General features: G+C 42.5%; 1 protein-coding gene across 2 annotated transcripts; it reads left to right on the top strand.

Moving 5' to 3' along the window:
• Nucleotides 1-466: 466 nt before the first annotated feature.
• rab35b (RAB35, member RAS oncogene family b) lies at nucleotides 467-10,765 on the top strand. Of its 2 annotated transcripts, XM_018669195.2 has the most exons (6): nucleotides 474-785; nucleotides 3,270-3,320; nucleotides 3,416-3,539; nucleotides 7,268-7,392; nucleotides 7,592-7,716; nucleotides 8,456-10,765. In XM_018669195.2, exons 1-6 carry the CDS (start codon nucleotides 734-736, stop codon nucleotides 8,582-8,584), a joined length of 606 nt encoding a protein of 201 aa, XP_018524711.1. In that variant the 5' UTR covers nucleotides 474-733; the 3' UTR covers nucleotides 8,585-10,765. The 2 variants fall into 2 exon arrangements, with proteins under 2 accessions (XP_018524712.1, XP_018524711.1); XM_018669196.2 differs by lacking the exon at nucleotides 7,592-7,716 and having other exon boundaries at nucleotides 467-785; nucleotides 8,456-8,562.
• Nucleotides 10,766-11,210: the final 445 nt, after the last annotated feature.

The following is an 11,210-nucleotide window of genomic DNA, read 5'->3' as shown; positions in this document are numbered from 1 at the left end:
CTTTGGTGTGGGGTCAGGAATCACTGAGACATTCATCACACCTTCCTGTAAGTCCACAGACAAGACAAACCACAGCCACAACCTCTTGTTTGTGACCTTGACACCATCTTGTTTTGGGCTCTAAAAGTGCCATCATCTCTAGGTATAAACCTAAATGACTGAAGGACAGGTTTCAAATTAAATTTCAGGTTGCCTAGACATATTAATCATATCATTTGATGAGCCCATGATCTCACTAGTGTTAATAGGGGGGTGCAGTGGATTTATCATATTCTTTGTCTGGTAGCTTTTGGTGTGTATAGTGTGATTTATTTTGTTACAGATTATTACCTGCTATTTAATTAACTGTGCTTGTAGAAGTTGTGAATCAATGGGACGGTTCGGGTCTGCTGAACTCCCAGCAGCATGAGTCTAGTATTCATCAATGGGATGGGACGGCTGGGCTGTAGCAGGAGCTTGCGCAGTGAGGCCGGGTCAGAGTTGGGTGCAGCTCCACCAGAGAAGGAAGCGGAGTTTCCGGCTGTTTGCAGCGGAGGGAGAGGATTGCTGACGCCGCGAAACCCCGAGAAAAACGCCGCCGGCTCGGGGGCTAAGAGTTTCTAACATCTGTAGTGGTCGTATTCTTTCATATCGGGGGATCTGGGGGCAGGTGATTTTTTACGGGCCGAGGGGGTCGGACAGCAAACCGAGCAAAGAAGCGGCACAAGGCGGGGGTGAGCCACCAGCTACCGGCATGGCCAGGGACTACGATTACCTCTTCAAGCTGCTCATCATCGGTGACAGCGGTAAGCCGACGCCGGGGATGCGGGACGGGAAGTGGGCCTTGCCGTGTTTTTTTACAGTGAGGGAAGCAGAAATGCAGCACCAGGGTCGACATGTACTTGTCTGACGCGTTAACTACTTGTTATTTTTATTTTATGCACGGAATATTTTTTGTGAAATGTACACATCCGCCATATTTCTGTGGCGGTGACAGGGCGGAGGTTGTGTGTCCGGGCTGGGCATGTCAGCCGATCAGGCCGGATATCGTCTCCAGACCATCAGGGTTTGTCTCTCGAAGAAATGTGGACCTGTTCTCATATCGACTGAGACATTTGTTTTTGCTCCACAACAAAACACACAATGTAACCCAAATTACTGTGCGGGGGTTCCCATACTTCTTAAATTTGGCCTCTTGTTTGTATCCCCTGTTAGCTAAGTTAGCTAGCTGGAAGTTGGGCTAATACTACACTTGGGTTATGTAGCTAACTGTTAACTAACGATAGCAGGACTGAGAAGCAGGTGTTCTTGAGGTTTAGGTCTATCTACACAAGCTAAAATGTTTTTTCTAATGTTTTCTGCACAGTGTTAATTTAACTAAATTGGGTAAGTTAGTGAAATGCATTTTGTTGTTTAGCTGGCTAGCATGATACTGCTAGCTGCTTTATAGTGGAAGAATGCTGCACTGCAGTCTCTGGTTTACATCTTTGCATCCAGCCGGTCAAAGTATAGTGAAGTGATACGGTGGTCAGCGTCAGCTGTAGTATCACTCAATCAGGTGCATCTGTCTGCTGAGGTTCAAAAACTACTGGTTATGTGGTAACCTCAGCTTCTTCATTATGTTAAAACGTGTGGCAACCAATGTCTCAGTCACAGGTAGATCCATAATGTAAATCTGATAAGGGCCACTCAACTTGTATCTCCCTGTTAAAGTGAAAACATGCCTTTTCAGTGCGGCTCCACCCTCAGTAGGACTGTAGCCTCATCCTGCAGGACCTCTTTGTGGGCAATGATCTTTGCATTCATTGACAGTCCCGATCCTGGCACTACCCCATCAGCTGGCTGCTCACAGTGGAGGGCAAGGCAGCACAGCAGACCCTTCACTGCCACTCACACACAGAGGCCAGTGTTCCCTCAGCTGCAGTGTGGAAATACAACTGTCTGTAGTGCTGCACCAGATTATTTAGGAATGATGCTCTGACCTTCTGCCCCTCCTCAGCTGCATGTAGGACAGATCTGCTGCTGAGAATCAAGACATTCCACACACTGGATCTCCACGCTGCACTGAGGCTGAGTTTTATCACTGGATTAGCTAGACTTGTTTAGCCTCTGGCCTGCCACAGAAGGACATGCACATGACATATCTGTTGACAGAGAGTGGTTTGACACTAGCTCTGTTGTGTTACATAAAATTCTGTCAAGCAGTTCATCGGACGCATAAGATGTGAACTGCCACTCCTCTGCAAGACCTGCAGAGTATTTAATATAACACACACACACGCACATAAGGTTGCAAAGGCTGGAAATGAAAATGTCCTGAATGGTTTTGTTACTGTCAAGCTGAGTGTTTAATTTTCTGGAGGTCTTTGGCAAGACAGCAGGAAGGTATGGCATATAAATGCTTCAAAAGTACAAAAAGATGATCTCTCTCCTGCTTTGAAGCTTTGGTTATTGTTTGTATGAACAAAACTGTGTAGCATGGAGACCACAGGAACCTGAGAGCTTATTATGTTGGGACCAATCAAACATGAGATGACAATAACACAATAGGTAGGCTAAGTAACAGGGCGGCAGGTTGAGTCCCACCCCAGGCTGGGCAGCAGAGTCGTTTCCTAACTTCCAGTTGTTACCTGACAACTGATCTGAGACACAGCACTGATCCCTCTCATCTGTCTTCCCTTTTTAATCCTATTCCCTGTCTCCTCTCCTTTCATCTGCTGTGTAACACTTATTTCCTCTTAAAACCTACTTATCATGCATGATAATTTTAGGAACTCAGTAATATTTGTTCCAGTTGTTGTCTTGCCTCTGTGGCTTTGACATGAGCCTTTCCAGTGGCTGTTTCTTCTGCTATTGCACTGAGTAAGCTTCTGTCAGTACAAATGTCATCAAGATACTTTAAATAAAAACAAAGGGTGCAGCCTTATTTACTTTAAGTCCTTCATCCTGAACACTGCAACAAGTAAAATTTTGTCATTATACTTTAAAGTACTAAATCCCTGGTACAGAGGGATTACAAATGTTTGGGTTGATGTCTTGTTTTTGGTTTGCAGTCATCACATGCTGTTTCCCTTGGGCAACAAGGATATAATGAGAAACTAGAACCTCATGGAAAGGTGCTTTTTTTGTTGTGTACAAAACCTTGCAAAAGATCAACGTGTTTGTCCTCAGGCAATAGTAGTATTTTGTTTGAAAACTAAAAGTCAAATATCACAAAGAAATGCTGTTTTTTCTCTTTTGGAAACCTGTTGTACTCTAAACCTCATCCTGTGCTTGTGTTTCCTCCTCAGGAGTGGGGAAGAGCAGTCTCCTCCTGCGATTTGCAGACAACACATTTTCAGGTCTGTGGTTCTACCTCAGCAACTGTAGCATCGATTTCAGACTGCATTTTAATGTTGTGGGTTATTAACTTGATTTTGTGTTTGCATGTTTGCAGGTAGCTATATCACCACGATTGGGGTGGACTTTAAGATCCGGACAGTGGAGATCAACGGGGAAAAGGTGAAGCTACAGATCTGGGATACAGCAGGGCAGGAGCGCTTTCGCACCATCACCTCTACGTAAGTGGATTTATAGACATACACATATTCACATGGGCTTTTTAGGTGAAGGCCTTCGTTTTCATTTCAACAATTGAATCTGAAACCAAGAAAGGTTCTTTGCGGTCCTCGGATTAGGTATTATTTGAGGAAGCAGTTTGTAGACAACTAGAATAAGTCGGTGCTGCTCTGTGAAACTGGGTGGAATTCCCCACAGATCCTAATTACAGATGTGAGAGGGAGGCTCCTGGTCTCATACTGTAGTGCTACATGACGGCAAGGGCTGGGCGGCTTTACCCTCTTATGCTCGTAGTATGTGTCACACTTTTGTCCAGTGTTGTATCACATCCATGTGGCTCTGTGTTCACACTGATCTAGAGCAGAGCTTCCTTTTCTAATGAGGTAACCAGTGATTTACCTGAACTGACCAAAAATTGTTGGCTGACTGTATAGCTGTATCCTGATGTAGCTTATGTAAATGTGCTGTAGATCTCTGCTGCTGCCTAAAAACCATTAAAAGCACTTAAATCAGCAGTACCATTGTACTGTACAGATTCTGTTTTCAATATGACAATAGAGTTTTATGGTATAGAGGCATAATGTTTAAAAGGATACACAGCAATTCTTGCTCATAGTATAAATTTATCATTGGTTTTGGTCTCCACAGGTTTGTTAGTGATGATGATAATAATAATAAAGAGTTAAAATAACACGAGTGTCATCCCTGATGTGCAGCACTCAAACTTGATGGATTTTTTCATGTTGGCATTCAAACTTAATCAACCCACACTATTATTATTGTTGCAACACAAGAGCCAGGGTTCCCAGAAACACAGATGTCAAAATAAAAAAATATCTGACCACCCAGTGATGAGTTCAATTTACTATCTGTTCAGTTCAGCCACAGCTGAATCACAACACAAATCAAACGCAAAGCTGCCCAGCTTCATGTGAATGGAAGTACTTTCCCTGTCAGGTACGCTTTCAAAACACACTGCATCATTTGCCTCGACTCCTCACATTCGTGTCAAGTTTTAATGGGTCACTGCAAGACGCAGCAGTAGACCAGGTGACTGTTTTTAGATCTCTGGCTGAGAAAAGATAGTTAATACAAAGTGAATGTAAATGTGAAATATTAATAATGAATGTTTTTTAGGGGAACAACTCTGTCATTAACTCATCTATGATTGACATTTTTTGCTTGTTGTCATGACTCCTATTACCACTATTACTCCTAATGACAATAATTATAATATTATAGTAATCATACTGACAGCATTTTCACTGAAAATCTCTGCATGCTGTGTATGAAAATGACATTGACTGAGAGCAGAAAGATATTAATAACTTAGAGATTAAAGAAATTGCAGAGTTGGATGATGATTCTGTGTCACTACAAATAACTTCATTCACATTACACATAGTCATTTAAACCACTGTTAACATGAAAATATTGATAGAGCAGCTTTAAAACAGTCTTTATAAACTACACTCCAATGACCAAACTGCTGTAGGATGTATTGTTTGACGTAACAGATTTAGCTAAAGAAGGTAAAGCATCCAAAACATTTCTAGCAAACAACAAGCAGTTAGTAGTGATGTAATGATTGACATGTTTGCTTCTTCGTTTAGTTTTTTCAGTGTGGTGGTCCTAGACTGTCAGTTTGCAACCCCAAATTATTCAGGTGTAGTTTGCTCCTGTTGCTGTCGTCTTTACCGGAGTGTGTCCCTCACTGTGTCTGGCAGCCAATTACTCATGTTCATGCATCTCACACTAATGCCAGCTGTCAACCTGCTCATTTCTCTTTCCTTGCAAAGTGGCCAGCTTGAATATGGACTTTCCATTTCAGTTACTGTGCAGTTTACATGGACAGGCTTGACATTACAGTACCAAATTTACACTCGTGTAATAAATAAGAGCATAAATGTGCTGTCAGTCACACTGTATAAGGAGGCAACGTCTGAGCAGCACAGACAGCAACAACATTGATGTGACCTACAGCTCAAACTGCGTCTTACCTCACCCCTTTTTGACTTTGGAGCAAAACAGAGGCTACGCTTAGGAGATATTAAATCATCACTGTCTGAGCTTAGCACGTTTTGTCCTAAACAAGACCAGAAGGTCATGTTTGTAAGTTTTTATGATGTACTAGCACCACAGCAGAACAACAAAATCATCCAGAAAGCTTCAAATTCTCTGCAGTGCTGACGCTTGAGCCCCCGAGGAGTATGACCGTCCTAGTTTGGAAGAGCGGCTGCCAGTTGTTCTGTAGGAATCCCTCTACTAAGCAGGCGGCCTATTTAGGCTGATTGTTCACTCTGCTGAAGTAGAGTGGCATGGTGACTCATTAGGCCCTAAACGAATTTCACTGTGGAGGTGGATCATGGGCACAGACCTGATTGGGCAGCCTGGAGGCCATATGTGTGAGTCTGCTGCCATCACCCTTAAACCCAAATCAAGACCTCTGAAATCACAGCGTAATGTAAAGTCCAGCTTATTAACATTTTACTGCCCTGTTTGTGCAGAGTTTTACTGCAGAAAAGGTGACTGCAACTTGGGGCCCACATGCCTGCTGTGTGTGTTTATGGCTCTCTATTCATGTGTACTGAGCAGACACACATACATACATGCACACTCTCAGCCATCCACCCCTGCTGTGTGGTGGCCCATTACTGCTGAACGTTGGGGACAACACCACATCCCCACACTGTCACGCCAGGCAACACTGACTGACACACACACACACACACACAGTAAGCCTGACAAAAGGTTCTTTGTGTTTGTTTGGCGCAGTGCAGCTACACTGGGGATGCTCCCTCTCTGGGGCCTGGCCACTGTTTGAAGCTCGCAGGTTTACAGTTGAACTGTCTGACTGTCACACTTTGATTTAGTCGTCTGTGGGACAGATGTTGGTCGCCTTTCTGTGGGCTGTCCTCCTTTATTCAAGCTGTTACGCACTCTGCCCAGTGTTTAGTGTAGCGTTATTGTAGCAGTTATTTCAACTTACTCTTAGATGAAATTCATTAAGTCAGTCTGGACAATTAAATATTTTGGTGACTGGTAAAGGCCCAAATGTTCAGTATTGCTGACCTGGGTTCAGACTGCAATCTAAGGACTCATTGCTCATTTTAAGTAACTGCATCATTAGTAGTAAGGTTTCTTTTTTATACTTATAAGATGATTAAGTTGTGTTTCCTCCTATTTGAGATTTGTCTCCCCCTGCTGGACATCAGCATTAGTTACCTCAGTGGTAGCCAACCTCTGTCAGATGTACCCCTCAGCACTGACACATGAACCTGTTTATCAAGACCACTTGTTGTGTTCTAAATGTGTTTAGTGGCAGTGTTTTTGAAGTGAGTATCATTTAACAACTGAGGATATGAAGTGGATATAATAGTGGATGATGCAGTAAGTTTTTCATGCAATTAAATTGTCAGCTCAACTGTTTAAAATGAGTGTTATCCTTTTATCTAGCTGCTTAAACCGTTTATTGATTACACTGAGCTTTTGCAGCCTGTCCATTATTTTAAGCTGTCTCAACTGTGTATCTGTTACTGTTAGCTAACTGTTCTAACCTCTCTGCTCGTTTGCAAACTAGTTTTCATTCACCTGTAATTACAACTAGAGTGATGGTGTTCTAGTTAATATAATATGTGGGTATATTTCTAGACTAAACATTATTTTTTGGGACTCATCATCCTGCTTAATGTCGAAGGCTGACTGTGTCTCTGTCCCTCTGCATGTTCAGGTACTACAGAGGAACACATGGGGTCATAGTGGTATACGACGTCACGAGTGCCGAGTCCTTTGTCAACGTCAAACGATGGTTACATGAAATCAACCAGAACTGTGACGACGTGTGCCGAATATTAGGTGGGTGTGCTCTCTTTCAGTGTGTTTAAATAATGCAGGCGCCTGTCACCTTGACTTGCTTTGTTTAAAAATAGACTCTAACCTTCCTCCTAACTCACACCTTTATTATTTGTAGGCGCTGTAAAAAAAAAAAATCCCTGCATTGTTTAGACTCAAGGCATTCCTGTTGTGTCATCTCTGCACTATTCTCTACTTTCAGTGGGAAACAAGAACGACGACCCCAACTCCAAGGTGGTCGAGACGACTGACGCGCAGAAGTTCGCTGAGCAGATGGGAATCAACCTGTTTGAGACGAGTGCAAAAGAGAACATCAATGTTGAAGAGGTAACTGGTTGTTTCTGTTGTCTCAGGCCTCAGACTGTGTACTGACTGACTGGTTTGTGTGGAGCTGTTCTGGAACATGTCTGGTATGCAGAGCAGCTCAGCCAAAGGCTTGAATTAGGCAGTGTGTCTGAATTCTCGGTAATACCTTCTGATCAGTAGGTTGTCTCAGTGGCTTACTGTACAAACTGTTCCTCTAAGAAACTGTTTTTGGGAAACACGGGGCTGCAACTAACAGTTATTTTCATTATCAATTAATTTGATTAATTGCCTGGTCTATAAAACACAATTTCTCACAATCACAAGTTTCTAAATCCCAACTCAGTGTCTTTATATGGCCAGCCTATCCTAGCATAAAGATTGCAGCTGTTTGCCCCCTTTTCTAGTCTTTATGCTAAGCTAAGTTAGCTGGCTGCTGGCTGTAGCTTTATGTTGAATAGACAGATATGAGAGTGGTGGTAAAAATGAAATCTTTCCTGATCCATTAATGCTGTGAAAATACCTGAGGGCAGACTCTTTTTCAGGTTTGTGTTGAGTACTGATCGAAAAAATCCAAACTCCAGACCTGCTGAACAGATTTCAGCCACAGCTGTTTTTTTTTCAGCATTGAATCAGTCTCCTCCTTCAGTGTAAAAAAAATTGATCTGCATATTTTTCATAAACTGCAGCGTTTGATGTGGCTGATCTGACTGACTGATTGCTGTACTCACCACGCGTCGTTGGTCTTGTGCTTCTCCTGCAGATGTTCAACTGCATCACAGAGCTAGTGCTAAGAGCCAAAAAGGAGGTGCTAGCCAAGCAGCAGCAGCAGCAACAGAACGACGTGGTCAAACTCACCCGGAACAGTAAACGAAAGAAAAAGTGCTGCTAGCAAACTCGAAGCCATCCACAAAAAGGCCGGCGGTGTCTTTTTCTTCACACACACATACACACACAATGGGACTCAGAGCATCTAAATTAAAGAGCAGATACAGATTTAATAAATATACGGTGAAAGATTAAAAAATAAATGAATAAATGAAAAAAGTCCCCTTTGGACAAACTAATCATGAAGACTTTAAAAAAAAATGTACAGATTTTATCAGACATCAGATCAAGTTTTATTTGGAATTCAGCAGATGGGCACTATTGACCTGAGGTCCTGCTTTCTTAAAGGATCTGCAAGCTGACAACTGACTGCCATAAATCTCAGATTTATATCCACATAATCCCCATATTCTTCATCAGTATCTCATCTCTCCTTCTCATTCCACTGCACACGGGACATTCAGAGTCGAGTCAGACTCTGCGCCTGAGGAGAAGGAGGGCTCACCATTTTTTGGATCTATTTGTTTGTTTCTAGTTTTATTTTATGGGGAGGGGAGGGGTGGGCTGGGATGAGGGGCTGTTTTGTTGGTCAGGAGGCGGTTTGGAACGGACGTCTGAGTAAAGAGGTCTCGTCACCTCTCTCCAGTTTGAGCATTTCAGACACCTGCGTTACCACAGCTCTCACCAACAGATCATGAACTGCTAGATTTTGTTTTATTTGACTTGATGGGGAAAAAAAATCACATGGATGATGATGATGATGATGATGATGATGAAGAAGATGACTGGTAGACAACCTTTAGCAACTAATCCGATGGACAGAACTGGTTTATTTTTTTTTGTCTATGTTTTGCCAAGCTTCCCACCCTCTCTCCTCTAACCTCCAGTAGTGCTGAGCCAGCAATAATTGATTTTATTTTATTTTATTTTTTTCTTTTTTGTCTTTTTGTTCAAGTGCAGCAGAGCAGTTGAACCACTCCTGGAGCTCTCGGACGTTTAGCTCTGACAGCACCGGTCACTGCAGTCTTACTATGCTTTCAAAGTTTGCTTTTAAACCTTTTCCTCCACATTTTTTTTTTAAAGAACGATACTGCCAACATAAAAAAAAGATAGTAGACGCTCAGTGGCGCCTCTCATTTGGACTGTTGCCATAACGGCCCCTAGTCGGCCAAGAGGCGGGGTGAATCAGGGTCTGATTGGACCTTGTTGAGTCCTCAGGAAGCGTTCAGGCCTAAGCTCCCACCCACTCTCTCCCTCTCTTTCTCATTCTAATATCTGCAGCCACCGGCCTTCTCCCCACACAACACCCACATATCAGCACCTCTCACAGCGATGGACTCGCCTCCTGTATTCGGTCACTCTCGGGACACGAGGAGGCTCTTACTCCTGACACCGGCCTCTTACTCATCGCGGTGACCTCCAATCCATAGCAGACTTTTTGCCCTTGGTTTTTTTGAGCATATAACACTTTATTTGAAGGGGTATTTAAAAGGTTTCGCCATGCATTTAGACTGTCAAGGATTTACTGTGTTTCTTCAGTTTGCAGGATATTCTTAATAGTTAACTAATGTTAAAGTCTGATGTCATTTTCAACTGAAGTGTTACTGGACAGTGTTTTTGGCATCCATGATGAGAGTGTGGCAGAGAGTGGGACTGTTAATGTAAGAACAGATGGGGATGAGCTGCAGCACTGGATCTCAGTGTGTTTGGGCCTGAGCTCCTCTCGATCTCCACGTGCACCACCAGGGTTTGTCGCAGAGGCAAAGCATCACACTCTGTCTATTCCTGACTTTTTCTTCTTTATTTTGAATTGGGAGAGTAATAAAAGGAGAGAGCTGTAGCTATTGGCTAAGATTCTGATGGAAATATTTTGTTTTCATCCTCTGCACAGACTCTGGCAGGCAGTTTGGGATCCTGATAAACGTCGAGAGGTCGCTGTGACCTGATACCATATCTAGACCGAGGGCCTAGAGATGGTATCAGATCTCACACTTTATGATTTCTATTCATTATGTGTATGTATATATAAATATATTTGTGTGTTTATATTCAGTACGGAACATACACACATAATTAGCGCACCAAACTGTGCATGTGTTAAACATGCCTTGTGTGCTATGGTTGAAACACACTCGTCAGCTGTGGTTTGCTGTACACTGGAGAAAAAGAGATGTACTATTCATTTTTCCCTACATGAATTTAATCAGTAATAAACGTTTTAAAAGAATAAATATTTGACACATAATGACTGATCTCATTTGTCGGTGATTTAAGGCTTGGTCTTAACTTCATTTTGAACCTGTGTCTTTTTTCTTTTTTTTTTTCCTGTCAATAAAATTGTATGGGAGGAAGTGTGCACTGGTCTTTGGGAAGCCTTTTATAAACTGGAAAGAAAGTACTTTCTTTATGAAGTCTCATGTAGGGAAGGAATCATTCTCTTTCAGAAAGGAAGTTGACATTTCTCAATAAGCAGCAGCGAGACAGTAATGATGTCACTGTCTGTTATTCCTCACTGTCAGAAGTTATAAACTGAGCCGAGCTCATTTCAACATGTAGACAGGGTAGAGTATCAATTGAAAATGTCTCATTTCAGTTCCTACACCACAACAATATACATATCAATATATGCCAAATGCATCAATGTTAATTAAAGAACCTTCACACTGCGGGTGACCACAAAAATATGGAGT

Source organism: Lates calcarifer, linkage group LG13, assembly GCF_001640805.2.
Source record: "Lates calcarifer isolate ASB-BC8 linkage group LG13, TLL_Latcal_v3, whole genome shotgun sequence".
Classification (NCBI taxonomy): domain Eukaryota; kingdom Metazoa; phylum Chordata; class Actinopteri; family Centropomidae; genus Lates; species Lates calcarifer.
The sequence above is the reverse complement of the archived record's forward strand: the minus strand, read 5'-3'. Positions and strand labels throughout refer to the sequence as shown.

Excerpts from the sequence above, each read along its gene's own strand:
- rab35b (XM_018669195.2), top strand. The coding sequence starts at position 734 with ATGGCCAGGGACTACGATTACCTCTTCAAGCTGCTCATCATCGGTGAC. Across the intron at positions 786-3,269 it reads GCTCATCATCGGTGACAGCG|GAGTGGGGAAGAGCAGTCTC; the intron begins GTAAGCCGACGC and ends TTTCCTCCTCAG. Across the intron at positions 7,393-7,591 it reads CGACGTGTGCCGAATATTAG|TGGGAAACAAGAACGACGAC; the intron begins GTGGGTGTGCTC and ends CTCTACTTTCAG.